The sequence below is a fragment of the Metopolophium dirhodum genome, chromosome 1 (genome assembly GCF_019925205.1).
Source record: "Metopolophium dirhodum isolate CAU chromosome 1, ASM1992520v1, whole genome shotgun sequence".
Classification (NCBI taxonomy): domain Eukaryota; kingdom Metazoa; phylum Arthropoda; class Insecta; order Hemiptera; family Aphididae; genus Metopolophium; species Metopolophium dirhodum.
In genome coordinates, this window is record NC_083560.1 from 113,703,701 (window position 1) to 113,722,227 (window position 18,527).

General features: G+C 28.5%; 1 protein-coding gene across 2 annotated transcripts in view; it reads right to left on the minus strand.

Moving 5' to 3' along the window:
- Positions 1-1,944: 1,944 nt before the first annotated feature.
- LOC132936084 (CD166 antigen) overlaps positions 1,945-18,527 on the minus strand; it is a 31,468-nt gene continuing 14,885 nt past the window's right edge. Inside the window, exons 2-10 of one of the 2 annotated variants that reach the window (XM_061002765.1) lie at positions 17,792-17,945; positions 8,507-8,678; positions 6,728-6,888; positions 6,301-6,654; positions 5,511-5,633; positions 5,300-5,446; positions 4,924-5,208; positions 4,603-4,778; positions 1,945-2,515 (exon numbers count right to left, since the gene is read on the minus strand). In XM_061002765.1, coding sequence (XP_060858748.1) covers positions 2,258-2,515; positions 4,603-4,778; positions 4,924-5,208; positions 5,300-5,446; positions 5,511-5,633; positions 6,301-6,654; positions 6,728-6,888; positions 8,507-8,678; positions 17,792-17,891 — 1,776 coding nt within the window. In that variant the 5' untranslated portion in view covers positions 17,892-17,945 and the 3' untranslated portion in view covers positions 1,945-2,257. Of the gene's footprint in view, positions 2,516-4,602; positions 4,779-4,923; positions 5,233-5,299; positions 5,447-5,510; positions 5,634-6,300; positions 6,655-6,727; positions 6,889-8,506; positions 8,679-17,791; positions 17,946-18,527 lie in introns of both variants that reach the window. The other variant, XM_061002764.1, reaches the window with a different exon arrangement.

Below are 18,527 nucleotides of genomic sequence, written 5' to 3' on the forward strand. Positions count from 1 at the left end.
AGTATCTTTATTATATTAATCTCTAAGCAACGAGTAAAGTAACATAATTACTTTTTAAAATTAACTTACTCAACACGGGACATGTGTCCCTACCAATCCGGCTTGGGTATATTCTACTATTAAGGTGGTACTTAGTGACTCTTAAGGAGCACTAAACACAAAAATTAAGTTTTTTTAATTTGAAATAATGTTTAATTCTTAAAATAATGGTATAGGTTTTACGTTTCTACTCACATTATTCATTAAGTTATGAGTAGGTAATTGAAAAAAGACGAGTGTCGTAATTAGACCGGGCTTCATCGTAATTGCCTATCTTATACGTGTAAGTTCCTCGCTTCACACAACGATTTACCAACCTGTACATTTTATTTTTGAAATTTAATTTACATATAAATGAGTGGTTTTATTTGTTTAAGTCTTAAAGATGATACAAGTATCAGCATTTCAATATAACGTTTAGTTTATTAAATATCTTAAATGATATTTTTGAATTTTTATTTCATACTTAAATGGCCATGACGCGTCACACGCCGTTTAACAAAAATATAACTTTTAAAATGTATTAATATTTAAAAAGCTAAACGTTATATTGAAATTCTGATACTTATATCGCCTCACCGCATATGTTGTGTCCGTCTTAAAAGTGCGTAACATAGAAAATTGTATGCTTAGCAGAGGACACTTGAAGCACCGTTAGTTTAAAAATTAGAGTAAATTAACCTCTTACAAAATTTAAAGATAAGATTATTATCTAGACAATGTCATGGGATTTTTATTATATTTTAATTTTAAAGCGAGTAATGAGTATTTTAAAATTGTAAATTGTTTGTACAATTGTTATGTCACACATAATATTATACATAAACTAAATTTCAAAAATAAAATTTTTTGATTGGTAAACTGTTGCGTGAAGCCAGGAACTTTTACACGTATAAGATACGGAATTACGATGAGCTGGGCCCAATGACGTCACATTGCTATTCTACATATTTTCTTAATATCTCTTAAATTAATCATTTTTTTCCATCGGATTTACACCAAATTTTTTTATATAGTCATAGCTACAATAATTTAACATTTAAAGAAAATTTTTTTTTATTTGGTGGCTCCTTTAAGTGGAACAATTCAGGCAATTTCTTATTTTTTTGTAGCCACCCGTAATCTTTGTGTTAGTTGTAAATGGTTATTAATGTGAGTTTGGTCCTATATGTGTAAAATATAAAATTAGAATTTCGAAGAAATTTGAACTCGATAACAATAGATTTCATATCACCCGGCTGAGGCGATAAGTTCCATACCACACGTACGAGCATGCACAAGTCAACAAAAGCACACCGAAAAATATTTTTGTACACTCGTGACAGTGAATAATGCTAATAAGCTGTCAAAAATGTACATACTTCTAGTAATTCAATTTAAATTTTTAAAAATAATTTGAATTCGTCAGCCTCTTTTCTATGATTTGTAGGAAACAGAGTTTGGACATTTTGGATAGTTTACAGTTCCAAATTACTTAACTTAATATCTCAAAATTAACTTGCACTCTAAAGTGCTAATAAGACAAAAAATGAATACGTTTTTCCCACAAAACATAGAAAAGAGGCTAACGAATTCAAATTAGTATTCAAAATTAAAATTGTACTACTAGAACTATGTTTTTTTTTTGCCAGCTTATAGGTATAAATGCATGAAAAATCCAATCGTTTATTAGAGCCGCCTTAATTAATAGCGTCGCAGCGGCGTACTTTATAGTACACACTACACAACTTTTGTTCATGCGATACCAATATTTAGGCAGGTATATTAGGTTAGGAAATAATTATTCTACCCACGATATAACATCAAGGAAGTAAAAATAAGATGATATTATTTTGTATATTATACATTTATACTATCACAAAACACGTTTATATAAAGGTATGTGGCAAATGCTGACAATGTATAATATAGATTTCAAACATTTTTCTAATCACTTTTATTTTAGGAATATAAAATAATTTATTATTTAATTTGCGTTTCTACAGTTTTCTATATTAGACGGATCTTTATTTATCTTGGTGTCAAACATTTTTTTGTTTTCAAAATATTTTTATTAAATAGTACATATTTATATAAATATTTTTCCTAAATCGCATATCCGTGTGACATGCATTATTAATCAACAATTATACAACAATAAGAACTTCTATACAATTTGTTCTTTTTTCTTTTTTTTCATAATATAATGTATAACATATAGGTAAATAATAATTTATTATTAATGTTTTAAATGCGTAAAAATTGACGTAACTAAACACATAATTAAGTAATTATCAAACATTTTTGAGCAAACTGAATGTGAACTAGATGTTTGGACGGGCTCTCTGTTTCGTGTACTCTTTGTCACACTCAATATGACTGTAGCTTCTACTAATGTTTTACCGGAACCGACGATCAAATTATACTCTCCACTGTGCACTGGCGTTACCGATTGTATTGTGAGAGTAGCTACTTGGCAGTAAGAAGATGTTGATGACTAAAACATGCAATAATATTTAATTAATTGTCATAGAGCATAATGTAATACAATCTCGGTATTCTAGCTATCTTTTGTTTTCAGTATTGTTAAAAAAAATAACGAAAAACCTTGAATATCGGCTGAAAATGTTGAAACGAAAAAATACTGTACTACGAAAACCATTGCTAAGTTTTAACATTTAATACATTCACTACACAATTCATTTTTTGAAATCTTTTGAAAATATTTTTATGTTTCCAATCAATTAATAATTATATAGATAATATTAACACAACATTAACTTAATTTTAAATTTGTTTATAATATTAAACTTATTTAATCTGACAGTCATCTGTTTTCAAAATAGTCGGATTACCGAAGTTGTCCTTACATACAAATTAATATCATATTGAAGTCATGGAAAGCAGGTATAATATAGAGTAAAGACTTTGTAGAACCTGTAGAATACAATAAAACACTGTGCCTATAGTTTGAATAAGTTTACGATTATAATATGACAATATGTACCAACTTATAATATTATAGAGTCCCCACTAGGATTTTGGAAAGGGCCAAATATTATTTTTGAAAATTACTTGTGGGCCGCATGCAGTAAATTTTAATTAGCGCATATATTGACCGAAGGCGTATTTTTTCCCCGGGACCCGGGTGTAAAGATTCCTAGTTCCTAGTTACATTTTTTTGACTGGCCCAGACTGGGTTTCAGAAAACTGACCTATCTCACGGCTCACATAGTTACTCTTAAAGTTTCGTCTAAAGTCTGGGACACCTAACCTGCAGCAAGCGTGTTTTTTATGGCAGATTCAATATTATTGAATGTGCCATTCGTGCTTAAGTTATTTTCAACTAAGTCTTCAATATAATTTAAGGAGATTCGATCCCATCTGTATTTTCTACCAAAATAGATCAACCTTATGCCAGCGCCCCAGCGGTACCGTCTATCATAGTCATCAGATACAACTTCTAAAAACATATTTGAATTCGTCACGAAGTTTACTTGAAAACAACTTAAACTTTTTTAATACTAATCTCTTTATCCTTAAAAATTGGATTTTTAAACTTTGAGTATTAAGAATTTTTAAATTTGAAAATATTATAATGGAAAAATTAATTTACAAACGTAAGAAAGCCATTTTTAAGTATATTTTATGATGAACCAAATAATGTGTTTTCAGAAATGTCATTGAATAAATAGATATGTCAAAAGATTGATAAGTACCTTTGTCTCTTGACCAAAAAACAAAATAAATAATATTCGTCGAGTGCGTTATTGACATGTGCGTGCACATGCGGGAATGCTCCGCTATTTATTTTACACACAGTCAGTTACACTATTTTTTTTATACCTAATGATCACTTACCTAGCACTCATTTACATGACCCGCACGCAAAATTGCATATACAATCGAACCTCGATAAGTCAATATTCAAGGGAAATCAAATTTTTTCGACTTTTTGAGGTTTTTGACTTACTAAGGTTAGGTTAGATTAGGCAAGGGAACGGAATTTATTTCGACTTATCGGGGTTTCACTGTATTTAACTCCTTATACACGGTCAGTATCAATCTCCTTAATTACCCAAGTGTTCAAAGGCAGTATGACATTTTTTCATTTATAAAAATTGTAATTATTTTAAACTTGATTTTATTATAATTTTATAGTACAATTAAAATTAAAATTAAATGTAAAAAACATTAATAATCTGAACTTATGTTAACAAATAGAAATATTTGTACCTATTATATTATTATGATTGTAAATTAGGTAAACGTATTAGCTTTTACGAATTACGGCACATTTGAACATTTCAATTTGTTTATATTATATAGCATAAATCCGCACAATATAGAAAAATGTAGACTCCCCAGGTCCAGACTATTGATTCAAACGGTAAACGAATTAATAAATTAAAATTTCCAATCTTATCAAAATGTTCAATGAAACAAAATATAATGTTTAGTGCCTATGACTGCTATAAGTAATAGGTACCTACCTATCTGATTTTTGATTTATATAAAACAAAATAAAAATTTGGCAAAAAATTTTCAATATTCAATCAAAAACAATGTTTTTATTATACTTACGGTTATGTTATGAGCTGTAATCTGTCCTACGGCGGTTCCTGGTCGAATAACTCTATCACTCGCTATCCAAAAAACTTTGTTTACCATTGGATTAGAACAAAACTCAGCTGATAATCGGGTGTCGTTTCCTTCGTGCGCAACAATTGTTCTGTTTTCAGTATATATCACTGGACCGCCTGGAAATTAATAACTTGAGTTATTCGTGTAAATGTTTAGACAATAACCAATATTACTAACAGCTATTAAATTAAAAACGTATTCCTATTAATAACTTATTTGTTATTCTAAATCCTAATACATGAATACAAATAAATAACTTACCGACAACATTCAAATGAAGTGTATACACCCTGAGTTTTTCTAGATTTTCATTTTTACTGCCCACAATACATTTATATTCACCGGCCTCTTGATATAAAACTTGATCTATATGAAGATTACTACTTGGCCCTATTGGTTGTAGGTCATTATCATTGCCAGTTTTAGCCCAACATGGTATTGCCGCACTAGGTCCTGATGGACATTCTAATTGAACTTCGCCACCAACAGTGACCTCAACAGATTCAGAGGAACCAGAGTTGTCTTCTTCGATTAACTCCTTGCGCACTGTATCAAGATCATTTAAATTGTCTAAAATATAACGAAGTGCAAGTAGTTAGATTTTAAATTAAAATTATACTTATAATGCATTACTCACATCTAACATTTAAAAAATAACCAATTGAAGAATATTCAGATAACAAATGTCTGCTAGTACATTTATACCAGCCACTATGATTTCTTCGTATTGACGTAAAGTTTAAAAAACCATCATCAGTTTGGAGAACAGGCGGTGCACTATCATCTAATACAAACATAGTAAAACATGAGATAAATTGTATTTTAAAAATCGTAATCAACGTAGGTACCTTTTTGCCAGACAGGAGATGACGGTGGGTTTGAATCAACATCGCATTTAAGAGATACTGAAATACTTTCTTTAATAGGTATTCCAAATCCAGGAATTCTACTAATTCCAAAAGAGGGAGTATCTATAAATACGAAAAGTAAATTTTAAAACATTGTTGAACCAAAAATGAGGTGTGTAGAACCATATCGGCCTAACCCACTTAGGTGTAACTGTGAAGGACGGGTATTTAAAGTTTTGAAATTACATAATGTCAAGTTAGTCGCCTAAACAATTATGTGCTGCTATCTAGTGGAATAATTTTTTTTAGGGTTGGGCCAATATGGTTCTAACGCCTCAAATATAAGAGACGTTTTTATCAGAAGTATCCTTAATATTTGTGGTTAAATACAAAATAAGCTACCTTTACACTACCCGCAGTGACGTAATTAGTGCTTTGATAGGGATGAGAGAATTATTTGCACATAATATTATTTAAGTACGTCAATTAATGTTTTGCTTTGTCGGTAGATAATATGATCCTGCCAGTTTTTTACATGGTGTCATTTAAAATATTTGAATGTTATTAGATTATAGGTATACTCTAATAAAACGTTAGTAATACAATGTTCTTACGAAAAATAATGTAATAAATTTTCTACTTTGCGTAGCTTCAGCATCAAATAATAATTCAAAATTACGTAGAGCCACTAAAAATTAATTCTAGGAGTCACTCTTATTAAACTCTGTAATTACGACACTGCTATCGGTAAATGTATATTATTAAGTATTGATTTTAAAAATCAACTTACATTGAACATCAAGAAGAATAGTAGTGTTCAAGGGGTTTGCAAGAGTAACATGTGTAACTATACACGCCACAGTAGCATTGTGATGAGCTCTAAGAACTCTTTGAATTTTAGCCGAACTACGACTAATGTCTTTTTCTTGATACGATTCGTTAGATTGCAGTAATCCTGAAGACATGGCTTCATTTTCTAAATTTGAATTACTTGGAAATAGTAACCAATGTAAGGATGGCATTGGATTACCACCTTCAACCACACACTCTATACTTAAATCCATGTTTTCTTTTACTGGTACAAATAAATTTCCAGGGTCTAAACGGTGCCCGTCAATTAATAAGTAGGGTTCTTTTGGAATTTCTAGAACGAAAAGATAAATCATTATTTTTAACACTATAATTATTATTTTTATTATTATATAAAAATAAAATACCTAAAACTACTAAATTTATTGCTCTAGCTAATTGTTTTTCGTTTACGCATTGCCATATCCCATTATCATCTAGCCTTATATTATTAATAACTAAAACTCCTGTGTTATGGTTTAGGTTATAACGATGTCCAAGATCAACGTTCTTCCCATTGTGCAGCCATCTATTATAATTTAAACAAATTAATTTTATTTATTATACACATTTTTAGATTATTAAATAGTTATTTAGTTAGGTACCTAATAGTAAACTTATTATTTAATTGCCGGTTTTCCTTTAAAAGTATTTACTATCACATTTTTATTTAACAACAATAATATTAGGTACAGTCAAATTAATCTGTTACTATAATATAATTATTTAAAAAATAAAATAAATATACTGTAAGATCAATAATTTAATAAACTGTAGTGGAAATATAGTGAATTGGTTCCACGTTGACCGCCAAAACGTAGATATGTATTTAACAATGTTAATTAAATTGTCCACGAGATCTTGTATTCTTATTCTAAAATTCGACAAATTATTAAACATTGGTCATGAGATCTCATTTACAATAACGTCAATAACATTATTTAAAACTAATTTTACTACCAAATTGGTATCACTGTCTCAGATGTCAATAGTTTTACTTTGATCAGAAATTTCCATTGTTGTTTTTTTTATGATTTTTGAATTTCAAGCCATAATATACCAATTTAATAATGCAAATCACTAATAAATTATTGGGTTGTATACATAATTTTATATATACATACCTACTTAACTTTAATGTTTACAAAATAACTTATTTAAACATTAAAATATTTTATCATTTCTCATCACTATTTTTGCACTCAAAATCGACAAGCACTTTAATTGGAATTGAAAATGTATTAATTTTATTGTTATGTCACATTTTAACAATTATAGATGTCAAGATTTATGAAAATGTATCAAATGGTTCAAATGGTTGTATAGGATTTTTTATTTTTATTATAAAATAAATAGTTGAGATTTAATCTAACTTGGTTCTTGTATGAACTACATACTTACCTACCTACTTTTTTGGGGTGATATTTAATTTGAGATCTCACCTTAATCGTATAAATTAAAACATTTTTCAGATAATGACATACTACTAGACAAATTCTGAGAGCTCAACTTAATTTATTTAAAGCTGTAAAAACTTCTTAAAAAATCGGTAGACATTTTTTCCAAAAATAAATGTTCGTAAGCCTACGAAAATATATTTGGTAACCAGGTTAAAGTATTTAAAGATCATATTTTAGATCTCATGACGGTCAACGTGATAGGTATTAGCTATTAATAATAAATTAATCTATGTATCGAATAAATTAATTTTATAATAATAGTTCTATAATAATGTATTGTACTAAATTCCGATAAATATACATAGCTTATTAGAATGACTTAACATAACGTGTAGGTTATTCATAGCATAATCGTAGCTTACAATATTATTAATATTGTTTGATGCATGCTAATTTTATACATTGTTAGATATCAGGATGTACAGTTTTAATAGAACATTTTAAAACGCAGAAAATTCTATTGATTTTACTGAATAAAATTACTTATTGATTTACATAATGTAATTTATAATAAGATTATGTCCTAAATCTATAATAATGTACTATATCATCATAAATGTATATTTAGGAACTAGGGAGCTCCTAGTTAAAATTAAATACGTTTCTTTAAACCCTAAGTGCTTATGTAAATGTTTGTGTTTGCATTTAATTGTGAGTTTGTGTAGTATATTGCAAGAATATACTCACTTTAGTTTCATTTGTAACCAATTGGACGTAACATTTAAAGCGGGTAAAATTCCGCATGGTAACTTCACATCTGAATGAGGCCAAGTTAATTGCTCTATAGGGCTTAAAGTACTCAGCCCAGTATTGTCTCTTTGCTGATGATGCCTCAAGATGTGAGTCATAGTTTTGACATCTGTAAAAACATTGAAAATCATTAGAACAACTTTCAAGTATCTAATTAAAAAAATAAATAATTTCATTATTAAATGAAAAATGTATTTATTTTATTTACATAATAGTGATAAATGATAATGTTTTACTTGTATAGATATTTATACAACATAGCCTTGGTACTGAAAATGTATAGGATAAAACTATTTACAATTTAATATAAAGTACCTATATATCATTAAAAAAAACTACTTGCTTAGTTAAATAGTTTGGATAATATGCCAATTACCAAATCTATTTACTATTTAGGCATTTAGCTGATCAGTATACAGTGGGTTCACGCTAAAAGGTATGGGAAGATAGGGAAATGGCGCGGCGGCCACCTAAGTGGGAATTCGTGTATCTCTGGTAATAAAAATCGTGTGAGAGGGCCAACTTCACGTGCGTAATATTTTACTATTTCTATAATTATATATATTAACTATAATCTTATTAGCTACTACATAATATTATATGTTTCACATTTTTAGTTATGTGCAATATTTTTTTTCTAAAATAAGCCGATGACCCATAATACAGTGGTTACCATTCACACATAAAAGTATAGGATATAGATATATATTTCTAAAAATACTACAAATTTTAAATTATGATCAAAATAATATGTTATCAGTACAGAGATTTATTAATACTAAGTATTACAAAAGTATATAAGAAATTTTAGTTTGTTGTGTTTATAAAAATTATTATTATAATAAACAAATACAAGGCCGCCGTTACCGCATCATATTTGGCCGGTAATACCCCCATCCAAGGGACCGGCCCAGGGTGCTATAAACCAAGTAGCACTCCAGGCCGCCATTCATATTAATGATCCAGGCCCTGATTATTAGGTCGATATTTAGGTTTTGATAACAAAAATTATCAAATAACGTGAAAATCTAAATTTTAGCTATAGGTATCATATTTTATGAGATATGCCACTGTCCACTGACCGGAATTACCCAGTAGCGGTCATTCCCCATTTCAAAGTTAAAATGACTGATTTAATTTGTATTAACAATATTTCCACAATATTTCGAAAATACAATTTTGCTATGTGGGTCATACAATGTATCTGTATAATATATCAATAAATAATAATTATGGAAGTTTGTAATTTGCACCATCATAGGTAGGTACCTAGTCGAAAATAGTGTTTGTAATTTACACCAAAATAAGTGGGTATCTATAATATATTCGATTATCATGTATCAAGTACAAGTATAAGTATATCAAGTATAAGTAGTTATTCGACTATTTCGTCGGTACCCTTTTCGCGACGTCGAGACTCGAAGGACTCGAAGGACTCGAATGATAATAATAATTTTTCGCGATTTCTAACTACCCACTGCAGCTTTATCTGGTAGTTGGTAGTAGGTACCCAATGTTTGACGTCGATCCGTCGTAAACATATTATTACACAGTATGACATAATTGTTGACAAAAATAATGCATTTATTTTATTATTAATCATTAAAATAATATATATGTTTTTTTACTTTTTTATAATATTTAGTTTCGAGTTTATAAAAATCATGTGTCAAGGTGTTAGGACCACTCTTCCGAAACGCATCGACCGATTTTAATGAGATTTTTTTTGCATATTTTGTAGGTATGAGAATAGGTCATTAAGTATTTTTCACCCTTCTAGGTCCACCCCGGGAAGGTGTTCAAACGGGGATCTTGAGATTTACGGTGGAAATAGTTGCTATTGGCTATAGGAGAAATAATAAGTAGAAATTAGTATTTATTATTTGGTCGCCATTGGTTAATCGGGCAGATTGGGTGTAAGCACTAAGCATGCATCAAATAAAATTTTCGCACATTGTCTACTTGACATGCTGTCACACATTGTCCACGATCCGATGTAGTCAGATCGCCTAACAGAGAGGCTGCGTTTTACCCAAAAGGAGTTGAACAATCACAATTTTTTTTTAAGTTGTAGTTTTTACGGACAACGAAGTGCGCAGGACCAGCTAGTAATAATATAATAAAATTATTGATATTAGGTAGCTTTAAAGTCAGTACTGGCGTTCCGTAGTACGGTGTCGGTGTGAATAGGTTAGTGAAATAAGAAACAAAATTATTAAATTACAATTTGTTTGATGTCAGTTACAATTAGTTACTAAAACCTTACTAAATTTGGGGATAGGTCCGAGGATTCGATAGGATAATGTCGGGGGACTGCGTGAAGTTAGCCCACCGAAATTAAAATGTAGTGTTTTCGGATACTGTTTGGTTATAAATTGTTTGATGTCGGTTACAAGTAGTTACTATAAGGTTATTATATTTTGAAATTGGTTCGAAGTCGATTGGACATAGTAGGGGGGCCAACTTCATGAACGTCCGAGTTTTTGGTTTTCAAGTTACTATAACTCATTAAAGCTTCAGCAAATTTCAGATGATGTGCTTACTTTAAAAAAAGTATTAAATCTGCATCATACCACCTATCCGTCATATCTATTTAAAACAATATTTTTCTAATTATAACTATCAATTATATAAAGTAAAGGTTTAATACAAGTATTTTAACAAAATAGTTCATATATTTTTAATTTATTTTACATGTGTTGTATTATGTAATCTATGCATAATCTATACATACAAAAGTAGTGTCAATTCACGTAACCTATATGAACCTTACCATATTCAACGATTAGGTACAGTAAATTGTATCCAACCAAATATCAACCAAATTTCCTAATACAACATCAAAAAAAAAAAAAATAAATAATAAGCTTTAATATAATAATTAATATGTACTTCGTACTTCTTATTTATAAGTTAATATTTATAAATAAAAACATTTATTAAAAAACGGGTTATCTAAAATTCTGTTTTCATTTCGCATTATCATAATTTAGAAATTACAAAATCACATTTTAGATGAAAGCATACCATGGACTCACCATTCAGAGCTTAAAGTACCACAACCACGTATTTGTGTATAGGTAATATTTTAATCAATGCTTCAGATAGACGATACAAAATAAAAATACAATTTATATGACTACCTACATAAACTTGTATGGATAACAAATAACGAATAAGTAATGTGGGAAGGTACATCGTACATCAACCAACTGGTGAGTATGAATGTTATTTACTTCATAGTTATAAACGATATTTTAGAATTTTAGATATTTAAATGTAACCTACTATATACTATACTATGTATTATATACCCAACAAAACACTCCGCCAAACTCTGTGTAGAAAAACGCTAAGTAAAAAAAAAAATGGCTCTAAAAGTTGTGATATTTTTTATAGCTAAGTTTTTCAATTATAGATATCATTTATGTTAAAATAGTCAGCTAAATAATTTAAGTTAGCTCGGCGACTTTAAAACACTTGATTAGTAATATACATCGCATATTTCATTGATAGTAGACTATATTATTATGCACTCATTACGCTACCTATAGTATTTTTAAAGTTTTAAATTAAGTCACAAATCTAAGTTAAATTATTTAGCAGACTATTTTAACATAAACTATATATTGTATGGTTCAAAGACGTAGCTATACAATACTATCACAACTTTTAGAGCTGTTTTTTTTTACTTAGTGTTTTTTAACACAGAGTTTGGTGGAGTGTTTTAGATATGACTCATTTTTTGTTAATACCTTATTATTTCGGTAACATGATATTGGTTTTACAATGATATTTATTTTTCCTTTTTTTTTAAAAATAAGTTTATATTGGTTGCAGATTATAAAAGTAATAGTAGAAATTAATATTATTTTTTATATTATTTGCCATTGGTGCCGGATAATGCATTGCATTGTAATGCCGATCACGGGGAATATTATCTAATAAAATGTTGAAAATACGCTACAATAATATTTCTAGTTAAATTGGCTTTGTTAAAAAACTCTGTTGATATTGTTCAAAATGATTTGGAAAAAAGGCGGATAAGTGGATGTCGCTCTGTTGTACAGTAGGTTACAAGTGAGTCAATGTATAATGGATTGTATTAAACTTGAATTCAATGATGTAATATCATTGTATAAGAAAAACGATTCTGAGCGGAGACGGTTTATCAGTCTGGATTTTTTTAATTTTTATTATTTATTATAACCTTTAAGTTAAATTAATATAGTAATACTATAATTTTTTATTTGTTGCTACGGTGATAAACAAAGCGTTAGAAATTAAAATCCCATTTTAAGCTGTTTTTCGTAATTTGTCAGTAGTTTTTCCCGTGGTATTAATTAACTATTGAGAACATCGAAAAATGACCTCTTTAAAGTACTATCTTGATCAAATTTGCTAAAAGATAAGTGACTATATGTTGAAATTGAAGCACTCCTTCTTGTAGAAATTTTGTATACAGGATATATAAAAAAAAAAAAAAAATAAACACCATTGTAAAACCACTAGCTTCCTCGATCTACTCAGAATCTAAAATACAGCATTCAAATCTACGTGAAACTTTCAATTAGATAATTATATTTTCAAACTTCATTATTTAACTACAAATTTGTTATGCTTTAAGAATTTTTTTTCATAAATCGTTTATATCATTTGATCCGGCAAGTTTTTGCCTATGTGTGCATTTTAAGGTGCTCTTTTCTTTTTTTACTTAGAGCGACCCTGCCGAGTCGTTAAACGTAGTAAAATATTGTAATATTTTTACATGCAACTATAAACACTATTAACAGTAAAAGTAAATCACATGTGATTTGCAAAAATTAATCGTTTTTAAAATAAATTATTCATAAAAAGTTACATACAACCTATTTCAAAAAGGTTGAAATGTAAATTTATTTTAAACTTAAATCGTAACTTTTCCCAGTAACTCTTGAAAACATTGTAAAAAATCCACACTATTTTATAGTGTTCACTCTGAACGTGTACCTACACTGTACACACTACACAACGCAATGAGTTTAGCATAAAATAAAACATTTGAGTCACATCTAGAAAACGGGTGTTTAAATTGTTCGTATTGACAATATGACTATTGCAGAGATCCCTCTACTGGGCGGAGTCCCCGAGGGGCTGTTTTATTGCCAGTACTTTATATTATGTATGTAGCAGCTCTTAATCATCTGCCGATAGAGGGGTCTTTATATAAGTACGCGTAGTCAATAGAGAGTTGTGGTCGTTAATGCTGACTTCTGATTTTCAAATAAACATAAAACAGTGCGATATATTATATTATTATTATTGTTACTGTTATATTGTACATGGGAATACAAAGTATTTTTACAGAATTACTTACGTCAAACCAGACTGCAGTGTCGAAGACGTAACTACACAAGATACCTAATTGTAAAAAAACACTTCGTATATTCGGTCAATACCTATAATTTAAATTTGGCCGTTTTCGACCAAAATTTTACCCTTCCTTTTCTGCCAATTCACTTTTTGACCAAACCAAAAAATTTAGTATCTACTTTCTGTTATAAATAACGCAAATTTTATTTAAAAATAAGTTGCATGGAATGTATAATATAGGTACCTAATAATGTATATATAAATAAATAATAATAACATATATTTTTTGTCAATAATTATTTTATCAATATATTTTACAGTTATTATAAGCATGCTCATATTTTGTCCACATTTATAGGTATTAGGTACGTAGCTATTTTATTGTATACATAATATATTATAAAATTATTAAAAATGTAATTTAGGTATATAAAATGTTTCATTTTATCTATCTAAATATTATTAATCAAATAATAAATGACAACAATTATATAGCATGTTTAAATATATTTCTAAATGTATAAAATAAAGTAAATATTAAACTTTTTGGTTTGACCGAAAAGTGAAACGGCTGAAAAGGGAAGGACTGAAAAGGATACCATTTAAACAGTGACAATCAGTTTCATTTTCATACAGTCTAATAAGGTTCATCGATACCTACTAAAATGCATAATGTCCTTTAACTTTTACGGTATTTGGGTAGCAAAAGGAACCATAAAAAATTATGGACTATGGTGACCCAAAATGGCATATATTCGGCATCCGCTACATCTATTTCTCCAAGAATGAATGATAAAAATTCAAAAATCTTTAGTTCCCCAAACCGTTACGCTGCTCTATTAGTTGACGTTTTTTTTCCCATCTAATAAAAAAAAATAGTTCGTAATAATAAGTCGCAAATTGATAACTCCTGTGCTCACCAATATTTGTTAAAACAAATAAATAATTTCATCGTTTTCAAAAACACGTTGATTCAACTCACGGGTACCAACAATTTTTCATGTAAGTCAACACTATAACTTTTTTGATTATTCGTCCTCATAGTCGTGAACATTAAAAGTCAATCATAGATCATGTGTAGTGAAGACTAACGTCAGCCCTCACACCTAACTAATCAGTGTAATCACTATTACGGCCGTATACTGTATTATAAGAAATCTGCACCACACCACTCTCACCGCCGATATAACTGAGGCTCCAGCCGAGCTAGGTTACTCTGCCCAACGCATCGCTAACATTAAAAATAATTTTCACCTACAACCATTGTTTTCCATTGACCTCGAACCCAGTACCTACTAACAACAAGGAAGCATTCAACATACCGGGATTATTATACACTTGATCAAAGTAAAATTTCCATATAAATCGAAGAGTGCAGGTCCACCACAGTCGGACAGTGCCACAATTTTCCCAAGACTATGGAAATTATGGACTATTTTCCCTACACTTCAAATTATAGTCATCATGCTCCTAAAGTCCCAGCTGCGTCAAGTGTGAGCAGAATACCACATTTAAAATCGATGTTCCAAAGACAAAAGTCCTGTCAAGTGCCAAATTCGCCTTAGCGGCGGCAATCACATAAATAGACTATAAAAGACATCAAAATTAGAAATGTATCCAGAAATGCCGAAAAATGATGCATCCAACTCATCATCTAAAATCAATTATTCGGATGACATGTCTCTTCTCAATACTCCCACTACTCTGTTTAAACCATCATATTATGCCTCCGTTATTTCTGACCTAAAATGTATTATTAAAATCCCCAGTAATAACAACTGTCTATTAAAGATCCAACACTATTTAAATTTCTACCTGAGGCCTTAACTAACTACCTACATTAATTAACTCCCAATTTTCTCTTCTTACAACTGTAGGTAGGTATTAAATAAACTTAATATAGTACCTTAGTATCTACCTACCTATATAATATTTTGTATTTCAGTCGCATAGTTATCCATAATGCCTTTAGGAACGGCTATATTTATTATTATATAATTCCATTATTAGTTGGTTTTCAATTTTCAATTTATATTTCATGATCTCACATTTATTATTAATTTATCAAATGTATATTTGATTATTATGCTATATAGCCATTGTTATCTCAATACTTTTGAGCTATAATAACTTTTAGATTGAACTCTAGAGACAGGTATATCACTGTAGCCTATGTATGCCTGTCTGTAGCCTACTGTAACCTTAATTATTAAGGTAATAAAATAGATAATTATACTAATTATTGGGTACCTAATTACAATACATTAGTACATTACAGTTTATTGTAGTGTATAATACAATAAGACTAATAATCAGAGTAGGTATATATTACATAAACAACAAATAGTTACAATCTAAATCTATTTAAAGATCTCAAATAGTGAAATAAATATTATATTATAAAACAAGATTAAGCTTAGAATAATGTATTTTATATAATAGTATCTACTCATCAACTCATCTGTAGTAAAAAATAAAAAGTGTATTATAATTTATAGACTAGGTAGAGTGGAATGCTGGAATGTAATGAATAACAATAACTTCGAAGCACGAATGAACGATATAGGTACCTCCTAGTGGCAGTTGGAAAAATGTTTTCAAGAAGACCTTTAAGGAAAGAGAGAGAATAGAGTGCTAAATAAGTAACAAAAAATTGTATAGTTTTGAAACATAAAGGTAATGTTAAAGAATGAGAAAGTTACAGAAAAATTAGGTTAATGAGCCATATACAATTAAAGTTTAGAAAAAGTTGTGTAAAGTAGATTAAAAACTTTAGACGACTACTATATATAAGTGCGTGACTTTTATACCTTGATCTTTTGTAGCTGTTTATTTAAGATATATTTTATGAGATACAACTCCAAATCAATTTCAATAAATATGATTATACAATAAACTTATACCCATATGAAACAAATAAAAAATAATAATTTGATGAATTATGTCTGATTAAATATAATATCAGAAGAAAATTAGATTATAATATTAGATATCAACAACATAAACAAATTATTAAGTATTAATAAATTGATAATAATTAATATCTAAAAAATCTAACATAATAATATTAGGTATAAACACATTTTATTATAATATTAACATTAGGTAGGTACATATATTTTAATATAATTAGGTACAACATTGAATTGGAGATGTATTTTTTTAACTACCCATAACACATACTAAAATTTGAACTATAATAATATGATAAAAAACTTAGAGCCAACATTGGAAAATCTATTTATACTTAACTTAACTCTAAGGGTTAAATTTATATTTGTTATATGAAAGTTTAGATACCTAGTTAATTATTTTAAATTATCAAAGACCATAATGATTAAAGAAGCTATTGGATTTAATATTATGTGTGATTATGCTCTTTTATAAAATAACTTAAGTATTAAAGTACCCACAACCCACTGCAAAATTTTGCAATAGAATAACTGTAAATTTGAGACAAATGATACCTACTATTTGAGACAGGTTGTAATTTCTTTGATGATCATAATTAGCAAAAATGCAAAATTTACAAGATACCAGTAGAGTATAGGTAATTAATAAAATTAATGTGCATATAACTATTAATGCATCTACATCAGTTGGTTACATATTAGGATATCAAATGTGTTTAATTTTTAGTGTTTTTTAATATTATTAAATATTTAATGATATAATAATTGTTGAAACATTGACTATTTTATATTATACCTATCTACATAATATAGTAGTAGTATAGCACATACTAAATGATAATAACTGTAAATACACGGTAAATAAAAATACATAAACGTAAGTTTTAAAATTGATTTACCAAAAAATTATTCAATAATATTTATATTAGGAAATTATTTAAACATATTTTGTACTTACCACCAATTAAAAAGAGAAGAAATATAGTACATGTTATAAAGTCCTTAATTTTTGATCCAGAAGCCTGTGGAAGTAGTGTTTTAGAAGAAATCAACTTCATTTTGTCAAGATTTGATATATTGAACAACTCAATAGAACATATGAATCTCTTCACCTGTTAATGACAAATAAACAATTTTATTTTAATAAATATATTTAATTATTTATTTATTTTTTGTTGTTAATTTAGTTTAATTGACACATTTATTATTTATTTGATAGTTTCCTAAAATCATAATTTGGCTATAACAATAATTACATCCTAAACAACAGCATAATATATTAAGATGTTTAGAAATAACAATTTTATTAATTTTGTTTGTGTAAATAATTATAAATTATAGTTACATCCAATACCCCCTCCCCCCCCAAAAAAAAAAATAAATAAATATGTTTTACATAAAATTATTCATTATAGCATATTGTCACAAATATAGTAGACGTTGGGTACCTACACATAATTACATAAATGGTTAAATTAGTACGTGATAAGGTTTGTGGCAATCGTCGATCGCTTATTTCGTTGAACATTATTTTTAGATTTATAGGTAGATATTGGTACTAGCATCGATATTCCGTCGGATCGACTTTGGTAGATAACTATACGATAATAATAATACCAAATACTATAGATAAGAATACGGGACAGTTAAATTAAAAAACCGCTACACATTTTGTCCCCCCGAAAACGTATGGG